The 17,947-nt window shown below is 33.3% G+C and overlaps 1 protein-coding gene across 2 annotated transcripts in view; it reads right to left on the reverse strand.

The window, feature by feature from the left end:
* Window positions 1-613: 613 nt before the first annotated feature.
* The window catches only part of NUP155 (nucleoporin 155), a 54,144-nt gene continuing 36,810 nt past the window's right edge, over window positions 614-17,947 (reverse strand). For both annotated transcript variants that reach the window (XM_051990050.1, XM_051990039.1), the window contains exons 29-35: window positions 14,886-15,015; window positions 13,883-13,996; window positions 13,003-13,123; window positions 12,471-12,581; window positions 11,014-11,150; window positions 10,076-10,182; window positions 614-8,814 (exon numbers count right to left, since the gene is read on the reverse strand). In XM_051990050.1, the coding sequence (XP_051846010.1) occupies window positions 8,676-8,814; window positions 10,076-10,182; window positions 11,014-11,150; window positions 12,471-12,581; window positions 13,003-13,123; window positions 13,883-13,996; window positions 14,886-15,015 (859 nt within the window). In that variant the 3' untranslated portion in view covers window positions 614-8,675. The remainder of the gene's footprint in view (window positions 8,815-10,075; window positions 10,183-11,013; window positions 11,151-12,470; window positions 12,582-13,002; window positions 13,124-13,882; window positions 13,997-14,885; window positions 15,016-17,947) is intronic.

Below are 17,947 nucleotides of genomic sequence, written 5' to 3' on the forward strand. Positions count from 1 at the left end.
ACAAATTGTCTCTCCCATAGAATGTAAACTCCATGAGAAGGGATTGTATCATTTTTTGTATCTTCAGTATTTGGCACATAGTAGTCACTTTCAATCCAATTCAAAAAACATTTATTGTCAACTATTTGCCACCCATTATGTCAAGCTCTGGAGATACAATGAAGAAAAACAAAGTCCTTGTCCTCAAGTAGTTTACAATGTAATAGGAAAAGACAAGACACAAAAGGAAAAAGTGAGGTGGAAGGAGTGAAAGTACACCCAAAGGGGCAAGATGATGATGGAGTTCAATATAAGGAATGCAGCTGCTGGGAAATGAAGTTAGCTGGGTTTGTGAGCCCTTTTTAAAAAGGGGCTTGAGGAAAAGTTTTTTTGTTTCATACTCCAAACAGAGGGGCAAACTACTGAAAGTACTAAAGAGGGGTTGAATCCCAGAACTGATACTATCTCCATGATGCTGTTTTCTGGTGAAAACATTTCCTAGGGCCTTATTAAATACTTATTGATAACCCAATACCTATTTATAGGTTAACTCTTCAGTGACTTGACATTTCTCCTGTGATTGAACTATTTAGATTATCTCTTTTGTGATAAATGAAAATCCCAAGAGACAAAATTTCAGGGCACTTAATTTATTAACTAAACTACATAACAATTAACAAATTGGTAATTATTTGCTTTCTCAACAACCAAAGATAAAGCCATAGAGATCACTGATTGCTTAAATACCTTTGGGAGGGAAAAAGGTGTTAGACAGTAGTGAGAGGGGGGAAATCAACTCTGATTGGTGAATAATTAATGATGGATTGGACATATTAATGAAGAAGTGGGCTAAGTCTTCAGTTTCTCCCACTTATGACTAGATCATGACTCAGCTGCCTCTAGCAATATGGACAAAGAATTCATTTTTACTCTTGACTATTCTAGTAGATTTTCTCCTTCATGAACTAAGTTCTTTTAGACTGCAATGGAGAGGTACATGGGCATGGCTTCAAATACTTTAGGGCTGAAAGGAACCTGAATTAGATTATGTTTATACTATAAACAAAAGTAAGGTCCCCTGATTGGGTAGGGTCCACCCAAATTCGTGGAACATGTTCCCTAAAGTTAAGACCAGATACTGACTGAATGATCTATAATAGCTGGTCCCTGAATGAGGAAATGGAAAGGAAACACCTTAATCCTAACTTACGGACCCTATGTCAATTTTAAATTTTATAAGCATTTATTGCTTTTAGAATCTTAAAATTTATTAGTATAAATTTTTATATAATAACATTTTTAAAAATCATTTCAATCACTTCCTTAATCATATAATTATTTATTATCTCATCTCCATAGTTCTCTCTCTGGATGCAGATGGCATTTTCCATCCCAAGTCTTTTGGAATTATCTTGGATCATCACATTGCTGAGAAAAGTTAAGTCTATCATAGTTTATCATCATATAATCTTGCTACTTTTACCGTGTACAATGTTCTCTTGATTTTGCTTGCTTCATTCAATATTAGTTCATGTAAATCTTCCCAGGCTTTTCTGAAATCAACCTGCTTATCATTTCTTATAGAACAATAATATTCCATTTACACTCATAAACCATAATTTTCTTTTTTATAAGAGGTTTTTTTTTTCAAAACACATGCAAAGATAGTTTTTAACATTCACTCTTGCAAAACTTTGTTCCAAATTTTCTGTTTCCCTCCTTCCCTCCAGTAAATAACAAGTTAAATATAGGTTAAAAATAATCAATTCTTTTAAATATCTCTACATTTATCATGCTGCATGAGAAAAAGCAAACCAGAAGGGGCAAAAATGAGAAAAAAAATCAGGCAAGCAACAAAAAAATGTGAAAATACTATATTCTAATCCACATTCAGTCCCCATATTCCTCTCTCTGAATGCAGATGGCTCTCTCCATTCCAAGACTACTGGAATTACCCTGAATTACTTAATCGTTGAAATTGTCAAAAAGTCCATCACAATTGTGAAGTCATCACATAATCTTCTTGTTGCTATGTAAAATGTTTTCTTGGTTCTACTCATTTCACTTGGCATCAGTTCTTGTAAGTCTCTCCAGGCTTTTTTGAAATTATCTGCTGATTGTTTCCTATAGAACAATAATATTCCATAACATTCATATACCATAACTTATTCAGCCATTATATATGAGTCCTTTTCCCCATTTTATGTTTTCTTTAAAATTCAGATCCAGTAAAGACACTGCTGGATCAAAGAGTATGCACAGGTTTATAGCCCTTTGGGCATAGTAGAACAAGTTGTCTTTAAAAATGGTCAGATAAGGGCAGCTAGGTGGTGCAATGGATTGAGCACCAGTCCTGAAATCAGGAGGACCCGAGTTCAAATCCGACCTCAGACACTTAACACTTCCTAGCTGTGTGACCCTGGGTAAACCACTTAACCCCAATTGCCTCAGCAAAAAAATAAAATTAAAATGGTCAGGCAGGGGCAGTTTCTCTTTAACCTGCATGCTCCTTCCTCTTGTAACCAAAGACTGAAAACCATAGTTCAGCTATGTGCGGCTGACTAATGAACTAGTTTGGGAGATGTTATGGAGTGGGATACCTTTACTACTCTTTTTGCTCCTTGCCTTCCAAGTTTCTGTAGAGGGCTGAAACTTTTGAGTTGTTGCACTGAGGGCTCATTGCTGATTGGACAATACTCTATGGGCATATGCTTGGAAAACAGTCCTTCCACTACCCTGTGCTGGCTCAATGATTGGTGTATACAGAGAATTGTAGGAGGGACTAGGGGGTGGAGTAAGACGAGCCAGGGTCACTTTAGCAGTAGACGAGGTCGAAGACAGTTGCGGAGATTTTGCTTCCATCCTGTTCACTTCTATCCCTAAAGACCAAGACTAAAGACTTTTGCTTATCCTGACTCCGGCCGATTCTGGGGTGTTCTGGGTGTTAGCGCGATCGTCACAAGTTTCTTTTGGCCTGAGGTCTCTGTTGTGTTTGTCTGCAGTTTCAGTTACCATTGGCAAACTCAACTCAGTTAAGAGTTTGAGTCATAGAGATCTTGGAACCAAGTTTTCTGGGAGAATGTTGCAGTCAGCCAGTCCATCAAGGAAGCCCAGAGAAGTTGAAATGTTCGGGCTTGTAGAGGCCAGGAAGTAAGATTCAAATACTTTAGGGCTGAAGTGAACCTGGGTTAGATTCTGCTTATACTATAAATAGTCTAACTATACTATAAAAAGTCTAACTTTTTGGTCTTGGAACTTGGGACTATGCTCTACAGGAATGAAGCTAAACTGTGACTTAATTCCCTTTTCCCTTCTGGGAAAATAAGGTGGTATTAAGGAGAATTAAGCTCTACTTGTTGGGGAATAAGTTTGTATATTTGTGATTAAATCTTTAAGTAAATACTCCATTGTAAGATGTGGGTCATATGATAATACAGTCAGAGGGATTCAGATCCATTCAAATAGTTCTCATTGCAGAAATCTTCATTGGAGAATCACAAGGGATTAGTCCTGTGCTGTTCTACAGCTTTGCCTTAGATCAAGGGACAGATGATATGATCATGAAATTTGCAGTATAATGAAGAGAGGAGAGACATGCTTAGATGTGTGCTAAAAAACAATATATATTGATAGCTGTGTGGGAAATGGATTAGACTGGGGAAGAGACTTGAAGGCAGGGAGACCAATTACGTCATTGCAAAAGTCTAGGTGAGAGGTGATAAGGTGCTATCTATGTGAGCAGAAAGTAAGGGTTAAATTGGGAGATAATGAGTTCAGTGGCAACTCAATATATATAAAGAGAAGTTAAAGTTAATGCCACATAGATTACGAACATGAGAGTCTGAAAGATAGGAGTACCTTCCAAAGAAATATGAAAACTTAAAATTGGGGTAGATTCTGTGAGATAAATGTATTTTGTTTTGGACATGTGCTTGAAAAGAATTTAGGTTTGAAATCCAGTTTGAAATGTTCAATAGGCATTTGATGATGTGGGACTGAAACTCAGGAGAAAATGTGAATGGACATATTGATCTTTGTATGAATCATTCACGGAAGCCAATAAGGTCAATCAAAAAAATATAGAGAGACAAAAGTTATAGGATTGGTGTACACCCAGAGTCAGGAGCATGAAATGGATCAGGAACCATGACAGGAGATTTGAAAAGGAGCAACCAGATAGATAGAATATACAAGAAGGGACGTGTCATAAAAACTGAGAGGAGGGTTAGGAGGTTACAGTAGTAAATTATATCAAATGAAGCAGAGAGATCACAAAATTAGGGCTAAGACAATAAAATTTGGCAATTGGGCAGTTAGGTAGTACAGATAAAGCACCAGATCTGAAGTCAGGAGAACCTGAGTTCAAATCTGACTTCAAACACTTAACATGTCCTAGCTGTGTGATCCTGGGCAAGTAATTTAACCCCAATTGTCTCAGCAAAACAAATAATTTTTTTTTAAATTGGCAATTAAAAAGTTATTAATTATTTTGGAGAAAATTTCAATAGAGTAATGAAATTGGGAGACAAATTTCAAAATGCTGAAGAGATGAAAGGAAGGGTATGAAATGAATACTAAACAACTTTTCCTAGTTTAGTTGAGATAGGGGGAAACATAGGACAATATATGAGGGTATAAGGTCAACAGAACAATTTTTGTATTCCACATAATTTCAAGGGCATTAATAAATTAAACCAACAAGAATATACACACAAAGAACAATTTTGTCTCTGTTCTTAAAATGATCTCCTCATTATTAAGTTGAACATTATTCAACCCTAAAACACGTCTCTCATATGCCATCATTAAATATAAATAGTATTTAAGACAAGTTGATAAAAATGCTTAGACATTTTAAGAAAATCTATGCTGGGTAGCAGAAGTATAATTGGAAGTGAATGAGATATAAAAAAGCAAATGGCATCAATAAATGTAATAATAAATAAATAAATAAATCTATGCTGATTCCAAAATTACTTGGCATGTATTTCTTTCCTGCAGCTTGCAGAAATTTTTCTATTTTTTATTATGTTAGAATTATATCTAAGTAAGATGAATTGTGAATTTTGGCAGTCTAAATTTTTTCTCTTTACACAGCTATTCAAATTTAGGGTTTCAGGTAACTTTTAAGTTGTTTAGATTTGCATCATTAAGTGGAAGTTTTTTTAATCTGAAAGGTCTTTACACCAATAAAATTAAGGATCAGTTGCTATACTTATCCTTATCTATTTTTTATTTTCTAATTCTACAAGATTTTCTTGATTGGAATTAGAAATTTTGAATTTTCTATATTTTCCATATTTCAGCAAGTCAGAAATTTAATGCTTCTTGATCTATTAAACTTATCATTTATATTTGTATTTCTTACAACTCTTTAATTTTTTTTATCTGATATACATTATGTACAATATTACTTTCCAGTGTAATTTGCCAATTGCTTCTCTTGATTTTTTTCAGGTTTTCTATTATATTGTCCAACTTTTTATTTGGTGGGAGTGATATGGACCCGTCATTTGATCAGTGTAGAGAATTCCTTCCACTAAAAATGGGCAACTCATCCATAACTTATATTCACCTGGGGTAAAAAATTTAAATGTTAACTTACCTATAGTCATAACATAGTGCATAACAAAGGCTTGAAATCAGGTCTTCCTAAGGCCAAACTTAATCTTGTACTACAAAGGAGCTAATACATAGCTGTTTTGTCTTGAACCACATTAAAATGTAGTTGGGAAATAGTTTAACAACAAAAATAATTCAATAAGACACAGGTCATGTTTAATATGTGGTCTTCTTAGCTGTACTAAACCAAAGCAATGGTCATTAAAAGCATTTTGTACTAGCTAAGAAATAGAGTTAGTGACCAATGAATAGGTTAGATTCACAAGACATAGTAGTTAGTGACTATAGGAATATCATATTTGAAAACCGCAAAAAACCCATCTTCTGGGATTAGAATTCTCTAACAAAAATTGCTGGGAAAATTGAAAAATAGTATGGCAGAAAATAGGCACTGACCAGCACCTAACCCTCTATGCAAAGATCAAGTCAAAATGAGTTCATGATTTAGACATAAAGAGCGATACTATAAGCAAATTAGAAGAACAAAGAATAATATACCTCTCAGATCTGTGAAGGAAGGAAGGAATTTATGGCCAAAGAAGTAGAGTACATTATTGAATACAAAATGGATAATTTTGATTACATTAAATTAAAAAGTTTTTGTACAAACAAAACCAATGCAGACAAGATTAGGTGGTTAGCAGAAAACTGGGAAGAGATTTTTACATTCAATGATTCTGATAAAGGCCTCATTTCTAAAATATAGAGAATTTATAATTTGTAATTTATAATACAAGTTATTCTCCAATTGATAAAATTCAAAGGATATGAACAATTTTCAAATGAAGAAATTAAAATCATTTCTAGTCATATGAAAAATGCTCTAAATCACTGTTGATCAGAGAAATGCAAATTAGGAAAACTGAGTTATCATTACACACCTCTCATTTTGGATAAGATGGCAGGAAAAGATGATAAATGTTGGAGGGGAGGTGGGAAAACTGGGACACTAATACCTTGTTGGTAGAGTTGTGAATTGATCTAACCATTCTGCAGAGCAATTTGGAACTATGCCTAAAGGGCTGTCAAACTGTGAATACCCTTTGAACCAGCAGTGTTTTTACTGAGCTTATATCCCAAAGAGATCTTAAAGGAAGGAAAGAGACCCCTAAGTGCAAAAATGTTTGTAGCAGTCCTTTTTGTAGTGGCAAGAAACTGGAAACTGAGTGGATACCCATCAGATAGAAAAAGACTGAATAGGTTATGATATATAAATGTTATGGAATATTGTTTTGTAAGAAACGAACAGAAGGATGATTTCAGAGAAGCCTAAAGAGACTTACATGAACTGATGCTAAGTGAAGTGAATAGAACCAGAAGAACTTGATTATATGATGATAAATTCTGACGAATTTGATTCTTTTCAACAGTGAGATGATTCAGGCCAATCCCAATAGGCTTATGATGGAGAGAGCCATCTGCATCCAGAAAGAGGACTGTCAGTCCTGAATGTGGATCACAACACAGTATTTTCTCCTTTTTTGTTGTTTGCTTACTTTTTTGTTTTATCATTCTTTTTTCCATTTTGATCTATTGTTTTTTTTTTTTTTTTTGTGCAGCATGATAAATGTGGAAATATGTATTAGAAGAATTATACAGGTTTGACATAATAGATTACTTGCTGTCTAGGGGAAGGTATGGGGGAATGGAGAAAAATCTGAAACACAAGATTTTGCAAGGGTGAATGCTGAAAACTCTTTTTGCATATATTTTGAAAACAAAAAGCTATTATTAAAAAAAAAAAAAAAGAAAATTACAAGGATTGATTTCTCTTCCTAAAGCTCATCTAATATCTGAGTGAGGACTGAAACCTACTCTTTAGTCCTGGCTCTGCAAACCTGTGTGACATCAGGTCTCAGTACCCTTATCTTTAAAATGAAGTAGTTAGTTTAAATGAACTTATGGTCTTTACCAGCTCTAAAATACTGTGATTGTGAATCATTCTACCAGAATTGGTAAACTGAAAATTAAAGAACATGAGGAGGCTGCACTTGATCAGGAAGTATAATGTCAGGGAGGCAAAGAATATATAGTGCTGAATCTGGAGTTAAGAAATGAAATTTTAAGGAGAAACAGAAAATATATATTCTCAGGATCCCAAGGAAATTATCAGAGCCATAACTGGAAAAATTTATCTCCCTTTGTCACACAACTTCTAGAATTAAAATATGGTCTTATATATGCTCTATTCACTTAAAAAATGTATTCTTACTCTGCTCTGCTTCTGGTAGGATAGAGAGAGATTTATTATACCTTGTGTGAGTTTTGGTCACTTATCTCTTTTAATATATAAATTTCAGAGAGTAGATGAATAGCCTAGTTTCCTGGCTGAAAATCCCTGTAGAATTTTCCAAAACCATTTACTTTCTTTCTGAATCACGACTCAGGAACTGGCCTAGCTTCCTACTCTGAAAATCCTTTTGAAACAACTTATTTTTATTGTCTTACTTCATTAAGTTAATTTTCAAATATGCAAATATGTCCCCTCCCCCCTTCTCCAGTAAATTATTTGTTGCAATAAAGATTTTGGAGAAAAAAAAAAAAAAACAGTTCATCAATATTAATCAACACATTAATTATGCCATACAACATATGTCATCAATACACACAAACTACCACCTTCAAAGTAGAGAAAATCTAACATCTCTTAAATATAAATATTTTTAAGATAATGGAATGTTTAAATATAAAAATCACAAATGAGGCACATATATTTATATGTAAAACACACACATTCATAGTGCCAAATTTAATCTCTAAATATAACGAGGTGTGAAAAAGAGACTTCAAAACAGGTTTTAGTTTGGCAACACATGTTATTTCAACTACATAAAAATGATTTTTTAAAAGGACTAACATACTAGTAGTAAAAAAAAAATTTGGCATATTTTCTACCACTTGTATATACCAGAAAGGTAAGAACACAGAAATCATACAATCCAATTGATTGTACAATGCACTAAATTCCCTAGATCTTTTGGGTAACTATTCTTCTGGCTTAGGGTACACATATCTGAACCTTTACTTTACAGCTCCAAAGAACACATATTTAAAGTCCATTTCTATCATGTTAATCAATGAAGTCGTTCTAATTTAGCCTGAAGAGATTTAAAATTCCCCGTAATTGCTTGTACTGCCAGTGTTGAGCTCATAGACTGGAGTTCAACAAGATATCCACAAACAGCATCCATGCAGAGATTTGTAAAACGTCGTCTGTTTAAAAAAAAAAAAAAAAAAAAAAGACAAATTTATCAATTTATATACTATAGAAACACCTTTTACATGCCCTTTCATCCAGGTGTTATTAATTTTTTTCTTAAAGGTAAGTGGAAATGGAATGTGTATATGATGGATAAATGGCAATAATAAAATTATAGAAAGCAAAATTAGAGTAATAATCAGTAAAATTAGGGAAATGCAAGTTAAGTATTGCTTTTCGAGTTTTTAAGGTACTTTTAGATATATGATAATAGTCATTTGGTAAAAGGGGATACTTGAATCTAAATGGAGGCCAGGATAAACAGTATATCAGATATTGGTATGTTCACCTCTAACCCTAGGAAAAAAATAAGGGAGAAAATGAGGAAAAACAAGTCAAAAGAATGAGGTGAGATGAATTCTATAAATGAGATTCTTGGTAATTTATGGCAATAAATTTACCTAAGATTTTTAAAATGCCAATTTTGAGAATGAGAGTAATGACTAGGTGCATACAATCAGATATAATTAGGAATACTATAGCATTAAAAATGAAAGAACTTAAATTTTAGAGCAGTTGACCCTAACATGATTTTGCTGAGGGGTATAGTGATGATCTTTAGAAACAAGCCAGATTTTTCTTAAACAGTTTTCAAAATTAAAATAGAACTGGATTGTTTTATGTTATTTCCCTTTTCTATTTCTTCTTTGCATAGAAAAAGCTATGATGTAAATAACAAAGCTAGAGATGTAAATAAAAATTAACAGCTAATGAGAATATTAAAAATTTTTACCAGGTTAATATGAAAGATTGTGAACGTCTAGAGTTCAGCAAGGATATACATTGTTTTGTCAGCTTGGGCACATATAGTCAGAGCTAAAATATCCTTGAGGGGGTGGCGCGTGTTATATTGCTACATGATCAGGAGTTGAAGTTTAAAGTTTTAGTTTAAAGATTAAGGTACTGAACAAAGGCTGAAAATATAAGAACAAAAGAACTTATAACTTCAGGTATTGAGCAAAGGCTGAAAATATAAGAACAAAAGAAGCTATAAACTTCTAAAAACAGAAAATATATTAATAGCAAAGCATGAGGGGGTGAATTACAATAGAGTAATTTTTAGCAATTAATTTGTATTGTATCAGACTGATCCTCTTGTCAAAAGGAAAATGCTTTACAACTTTTCTCATCTCAAATTCTTACACAAGAGCTTTATCTTAAAAGAGTTTTTAAAGCTTTTGGCATATTGTATAACAGTCAATAATTTCTGATTACCTCTCATAATTAGACACCTGGTTAGGATTCTCAACATATCTAGATAATAATACATGTATACAATCCAAAAGGTGTAAGGGCTTCTTTATCCTAGTCCAGAATGGGTCCTATAAGGAAAACATATATGAATAAATATGAATGATATGCATTTTCATCCAACATCTATGTTACCTAAAGAAGTCAGGTTTACTAATACTATTAATAAGTACTCTGATTAGTCTAAGATGATAAAGACTGGTGAGGTGTTGAATCCTACCCCCATACTTATTGTCTGTGTAAGCTTGGGAAAACCCCAGCTCTTCTTTGGAAAATCATACCTTTCTACAGGTCACCACATAGACTGGCTGATAGCCTAAACTGAGTTCTAGATCTAGCCTTGTCCCTTATGAGCTCTTTAACACTGAACAGGCCACATATTCTCTCCAGTCTGGAATTTATTAATCTGCAAATAGGCTAGTAATACTTGTCTTCCCTGTCTCCCAAGGTTATTGTGAAGAACAAATGAGAATGAACGTGTGAACATGTTTTTAAAAAGACAAAGCAAATACTAATAAAAATTTAAGATATTTCAAAATCATTGTCTTTGATTATTAAAACAATATATGTCTCTTATCCTCAGGAATAAAATTATGGAAAAACTGGATAAAATAAAATGTTAATCTGTAGTTTTACTCAATGAAAAGAATTTTAAAGACTTAATAGTTTAAATGAGTTAAGCAAAGTATGACCTTTTTTTTGTGCTTTAGTTTATAATTTGGTTCCAAATATCACTTACTCTACTGCATTTAATTATTACAAAATTAGCAGGCTGAAGAGACAGCATTAAATTGTGCCATTAAATAAATCTGTAAAATAGTTTTCTTGTCACATTCTCAAAATACTTTATACTAGAAATCTGTTAAACAAAAGGCAATATATTCCAATTGTATTTTTCTTACCCTTGATTTGAACAACTGATCGTATACTTCTAAAAGTCGGGGCAGTGGCACTCCTATTTCATGCATTGTCTGTATCACAAACCCTACATCCCAGTTCAAGTTACATACTTGCTGCTCTAAGAACTGTACAATAAAATCTGAAAAGGGAAAAAAAAAAATCACAGTAAAAAAAAATTTTTTTTATTCATTTAGAAGTAGGTTTCAAAGAGAAATTTTTAGATTGGAATGTAGGTTACACTTAAAAAATTAGTGTTACCTGATTAGAATTAGCAGACTTTTTATATTAATTGCTTTTTTTTAAATTTCAAATTCATTTTTGTTTTACTACATTTCTGAATTCTCTCCCTTTTCCTTCTTCCACCCATCAAGAAGAAAAGAAAAATAAAACCCATTACAAATATGTATAGTCACACAAATTACTATATTAGACATGGGGGGGAGAAAGAGAGAGAGAGAGGGAAGAAAGAAATATGCTTTCAATCTGCACTTGAGTCCATCTGGAGAAAGCATGTTTCATCATGAGTCTTTTGTAATTGTAGTTGGTCACTGTGTTGTTCAGAGTATTAACTTTCAAAACTGATTCAAAAGATTATTTCATTTGTATAAAAGAATTACACATGTTTAATCTATATTACTTGTCCAGTAGAAGGGGTAGGGGGAAAGGAGGGAGAAAAAAATTTGGAACACAAAGTTTTGCAAGGGTGAATGTTGAAAACTATAAAGCATAAAGCTTTATAAAAAAAGGTTATTTCATTAGTTTTTCTCAAAAGATATCAAACAACTCCTCTTTAAGAATTCAGAATTTGGCATACACAAACTAAACCAATTATTCATTCATTCATACAACAGTAATCTACAACTTGGATAAGCATTACAAATTAATCCTATGGATTTATTAGCATGAATTTTGAAAAAACATTAAGACTCCTATGGACAAATATTTTCATATAGTTCTGTGCCTGATTATCTCAATTTATAAGAGCCTTTACTCCTGAATCTTATCTCTTTTGCTTTGGTTAACTTTTTCTTCTGTTTCCAAAGCCCAGTAAGTCTCATAAAAGTCAGTCATTCAGACAGGAAACTAGGCAAGAATATAATTCAATGTAAACTGATCATTCCAATGGGAAATATACAAAGCAAAAGAGATAAGTTTCAGGATTAAAGGCTCTTATAAATTGATATTACCAGGCACATGCTCTTATTTAATATATGTCAAACAAGCCAAGCTAAAATGGCCTAAAATTTTGGTTGGCAAGAGACATTGAAAACTACTACTTCTTAAATGGATTTCCTTAAGTTAAGGAACTATAATATTAGAAATACCAATTACTAAAGTACTCTAAAATCTCATGTTACTATAAGAGTAAAATGAGAGAAAAAAAAATCTATTGTAGCAGCTGTATTTAATGTGTTTGTATACATACATATATTCATACACAAACCCAACATTCACTTACCTAAAGGAAAAAATCGAGGTGTACCAGCATAAATTTTGCCAAGCAGCACAATTTTCAGACTAAGAGCTTGCATTCTATCTGAGGAGCTCATTGTCACACTGTCATTCAACTCTTCAAGAAAGAAATAAATTTGTCACATTTATGTTTCTTTCAAAAGTTATAATGCATAAAAGTGGCCTAAAAGAAGTCTATCATTGAAATTGTAATGAACATTGGCATACTCTGACTTTTTAATGCTAGTACTCCTGCTATGCCCTCCCAGAATGGTACTCTTAAGGCAGGTTTAGGTCAGTTACCTATTATTCTCACTACATTTTTCAAAGATATCATCTACAACATAACAAAAATCTTTGTGATCAGAATATATCAACGATTAGAATAATGAATTAAATTTGTAATTTTATGAATCTACATTGTTAAGTACTCAGCTATCATGTAAATGATTTTTAATTGTTCTTGATGTTTGGGCTAGCAATTTTCATATTTCCTTCAAGTCATTTACACATTTTTATCAGTATATCCAAGCACTTACCCTTCTCTATGATGTCTTGCCAAAGTGTTTGTACCAAGATAGGATCTGAATGACCAGCACAATGAATTATAGCAAGTTTACATTCTGCAAGTTTGAATGGGTCAGCAAATTCTCCATAAAGCTGCGAGGGGGAGAGAGGAAGGGGTGGCAGGGGAAGAAACATAAAAAGTAAAGTAAGTCGCACAGCAGCTGAAAAAGTGACAGAATTACCAAAGAAAAAATATATATGCAGAGAACCAATGCACTGAAATTTGATCAATCCTATTTAAGCTGAATAAAAAATTTTAAATCGAAAGAAAAAGCTGAGATTCTGGAAGGAAATTCTCTAAAATGTCCTACTTAAAAAAAAAAATGCTTGGTTTTTTTGGGGGAGAGGGGAGCGAGATGGGGAGGAATAAATTACTTTTCTTGGACAGGAGGTCTGAGATTAATATAGTGATTAATATAGGGTCTTCCAATGTAGAAATAAGGATAATTTAAAGTGGAAGGAATAATCATGGTCAAAAGACTTAAGAGGAAAAGAGTTGAAAAGTATATAAAAAAAAGTGAAGCTTCCAAAGGAAATAAGGGAAGCTGGATATTGTTTGTAAACAAAGAAAACAAAAACAAAACTAAATTAATAGACTTAGTCTATTCTCAGATCATTTTTCACCATGGCTGAGAGAGCCAACCTGCTTTTTTTCAAATAAAGTAGTTATCTTTCAAAATACCAATAAAGTGATTCTGAGCCTTTAAAAAATCCTTCCTGGTCTTCAGACTCCAGGGAATCCTTTTTTAGTGGAACCCCCTGAAACCACATAATATAAACCAAAGCAAAAACTTTATTTTATATTTTAGACAAAAAATTCTAAAAGCTCTACAAAAGTTCTCTTTTTATTACCTTGGTTATGTCCATTAGTTCAGAATCTAGCTGTGAAATTGCATCTTGCACTGAAGAATGATGGGAAAATTGTCTTTGTAATGTATCTTGTATCTGAAGCTGGATCCTAGCAACCTAATAAAAAAAAAGACATTTTTGGGGGGTGGGGGATAAAATAATGGGGACTTAAAGTTCTGAAATTAAAATTGATAAATGAAATCATACAGGAAACCAAAACCTCTCTACCTTATGGATCTCATGAAGGCCTATTATAATTTCCTGAAATTATAGTAAACAAAACACTGCTGTTGGCTCTCTTATCATAAAACTCATAAAATCCCTTAGAAAGGAAATATGTAAAAATTATTAAATAGCAACATCTTTCTCGACAGTGATGATGCTATTTTAAGTGGTGCTACTGGGCCTGGAGTCAGGAAGACTGACTCTAATCCAGCCTCAGACATTTACTAGCTTGTGTCCCCTAGGGGAGTCACTTAACCTCTTTGCCTAACACGTAAAATTGAAATAATGACACTATTCTAAAACATATCACAATAACACATGGGGGAGTTCAGAAGAACAGAGAGCTAGGACAAAGTCCTGTATAAATGCTTTTCTCTTCCCCACTTCCCCTTCCACAAAGAGCTTCCAATGAGGAATTCTTTCTATTTATGCAAGATACCTTTTCAGATATTGAATCTTGAGAGAAATGCTTGTTATGCTAAGAAGTTAAGTCCTGAGGTCACACAGCTAGTATTTGTCAGACCTATGGCTGGAACCCACACCTGATGTGGAGGCCACACTACATCTATTAGGCTGCACTATATACATCACCATGCTGGTTCTACCTAGACAACACAAATGGGTTGATTTAAAAAACAAAAAATTCCCCCAGCATTTTTACTGCACTGAAATATGGACAGAAAGTATCCAATTATAGAAATATAATTAAATAATGAGGCAGATGCTTTCTGAAGTATGAAAAATAATGAGAAGAGTGGTTTCAATGACTCCTTTTCCTTACTTCCATCTTTTCTTCAAGTTCATGGAGGAATTCACCATCTGCAGCTATTGACGAAATGGCAGTGGAGCTTTTAGCACTAAGAATGGCACGAGCAATATATTCCAGACGCTGCTGAAGTGAAATTTCAGTGCTGAAGAAAAAAACAGTTGCTTTAAACTAGGCAACCAGCAAAGTCTATATGTTAAGATGAAGCACTTTGCCTAAAATGAACATAAAAGGGCATTCTAAACAAGTAACTGTAAAAATTCATAAATAGCAGTCCTTATAACATTCATCCATAAGACTATATTTATTGTTTCTTGTGGTAAAGCAACAAGCTAAGTACTGTGGGGAAACTAAGAGATTTGTCAAATGTGGTTCCTAAACTCAAGCAGAGGCTGTATATTAGTCACATAGAGTATCGAGTATCACATGGAGTGACCACATATAAAAAGCTTCTATAAACATTTCCTGAATTAATCACCCTTGCTAATTTCAAACTCTTCTCAAGCCTACTTCTTGAAGAAATTTTTCCTCCTTCCTATCATTCCTAAACATTTTAAAGCACATATGAATGGAATATATATAAATATATATTCCATTCATATGTGCTATATATATATATATAATTTTAATAGAGGTTCTTGGGATAGAAAAGGAAGTGTTTCAAACCTCTGGCCTGGTGTCAGTGCAGAGCATAGGCCTGAGGGCCAATGATGATGAAACAATGATATTGGACAGAGCAGGTGTAGAAGCCAAGAATGAGAAAACAAGTAACTAAGAAAGACAACAGACTCTATTTGTACAATACAACATATCATACTGTCAGTGATCACAAGATTAAAAAAAGTGACTATTTTGCATAGATGGCATAAGAAAATGAAACAATACCAAGTTTAAATGTTTTGTATCTTATCTTCACTGAAAACTTTTATTCAGTTTCTCTTTCAGACCATTCATCCTATGACTCCAGAACTCTTCCATGCACCAAAATCAATATTTAATGTGATAATTACATTAAAACAAAACAATTTTTTGTAATACTTAGGAAAGCAATGGGATGGAATTCCATGACTTTTTTTTTTTTTAAACAGAAAAAACACTTTTGGACTCTATGAAGGTTATATTGTACATTCCTCCACATGGCACAGTCATGGAATCCCATCCCATTGCTTTCTTAAAGTCAGGATAACTCAGGTTCAAATTTTGTCTTAGGCATTTATTAATAAATTGTGTGACCCTGGTGACTTAATTTTTCTTATCCTCAATTTCCTCATCTGGATCATGAAGATAATAACACCTAGCTCCCAAGGATGTTGTAGAGATTAAATGAGATAAAACATGTAAAACATTTTGAAAATCTTAAAGTACTCTGTAATAATGAGTTATGCTTTTTTTCTGGCTAAGGCAATTAGGATCAAATGACTTGCTCAAGGTCACACAGCTAGGAAGTGTTAAAGTGTCTGAGGTCAGATTTGAACTCAGATCCTCCTGACTTCAGGACTGCTACTCTATCCAATGTTGACTCTTGATTAGATAGTCCATGAATTAACTAGATCCTTTGATTTCATCTGCCTTTTTAGAAACTTCAAACCTCATTAATTATTTTCCTTCGCCTTCCTTCATTCTCCTCAGATCAATAAGTGTAACAATGACTCTTTCTCTTTTTGAGCCCTTATACTCACCTAAATTTACTTGCTACTGTTTCAGAAATCATGGTTAAGAATGCTAACTAAAATAGAAAAATATACCCCATTAATTCCAAAAAGCTACAGAATTTTAAAGTATAATATTGCTGGAGAAAAATTTCATCATATGGCACAGGCCAAAAACTTAGTTGGGCAGATTTCACCATAAATAGATGAAATCTTGAATCGGCAACCCTAATAAGGGTATTTTCATCTTTCTAATGTCTTGCACATAAAAGTTACTTAATAATTCCTGTTTAACTTCCTTCTTCAACAAATCTATCCATTAAAATGGGTTTCTGAATCTCTACATATTTAATTTAAATAAGCTGTTCATTTAATAAAGGGAAATTCATGCCCAAATGCATGATTTGCCTAAGTTTCACTGACATCAACATTTTAAAAAGTCTAGTTAAAATGGCTAAAATTTATTTCAACACATATCTTATTATATTACTCACTACTTAAACTAATTGGACCATTTGGAGTGGTCAGTTTGAATTAATGAACATTTAGAATTACAGAATAATTAAAAGAAATACAGTTAAATTACTTTTAAGCAAATCCAGTAGTTCTATTTAATAGATACCAATAAAGAGTATTAATAGGAAAGAGAGTCCTGATAATGGGTAATTACTCACAGAGTCCATAAGTTAAAAGCTCCGAGGCTAACTAGAGTGGTCTGATCAAGAAGCTTCTTTACCACACCTTCTAAACAGATGGCAACTCTCCAATCTGCCTCATGATTTCCAGCAAAGGACAAGTGACTAACTACAGAAGCAGCCTGTCAAAACTTTTGGTTTTGTAACTTCCACCTATTGCTTCTGTTTGTTCCCATGGGGTCAAGCATAGTAAGTCAGTCTCTCTCTCTCAGTGTCTCTGTCTCTGTCTCTCTCTCTATATATATATATGCTGCTATCTCCTACTCATTTTCATAAAATCTGACTTCGCTCATGCCCCTGCTGAGTATTCACACTTTTCCAGATTCAACATCATTAATTCATTTAAGCAATTCTCATATGGCCCATTCTCAAGTCTTTTCATGGGAGCTTTTCTTTTTGATAGGTTCCAGGAAGACCTGAATTGAGAAGAGTAGAATAAAACCTGTTCAATCATTTCAGTTGTTTTACTCTTCATGATCTGATTTGGGATTTTCCTGGCGAAGATACTGGAATGGTTTGCCATTTCCCTCTCCAGTTTATTTTACAGATGAGAAATTGAGACAAACAGGATTAAATGACTTGCTCAGGGTCACACAACTAACAAGTATCTGAAACAAATCAGCCATCAGGAAGATGATCCTTCTTTTCAGGCCTAGTGCTCTATTGTGTCACCTAGGGGTCCATGTGTTCACAGACAATTGGAAAAAGGCAAATTTCAGCCCAAGTCACTTCA

Source organism: Antechinus flavipes, chromosome 1 (genome assembly GCF_016432865.1).
Source record: "Antechinus flavipes isolate AdamAnt ecotype Samford, QLD, Australia chromosome 1, AdamAnt_v2, whole genome shotgun sequence".
NCBI classification, from domain to species: Eukaryota; Metazoa; Chordata; class Mammalia; order Dasyuromorphia; family Dasyuridae; genus Antechinus; species Antechinus flavipes.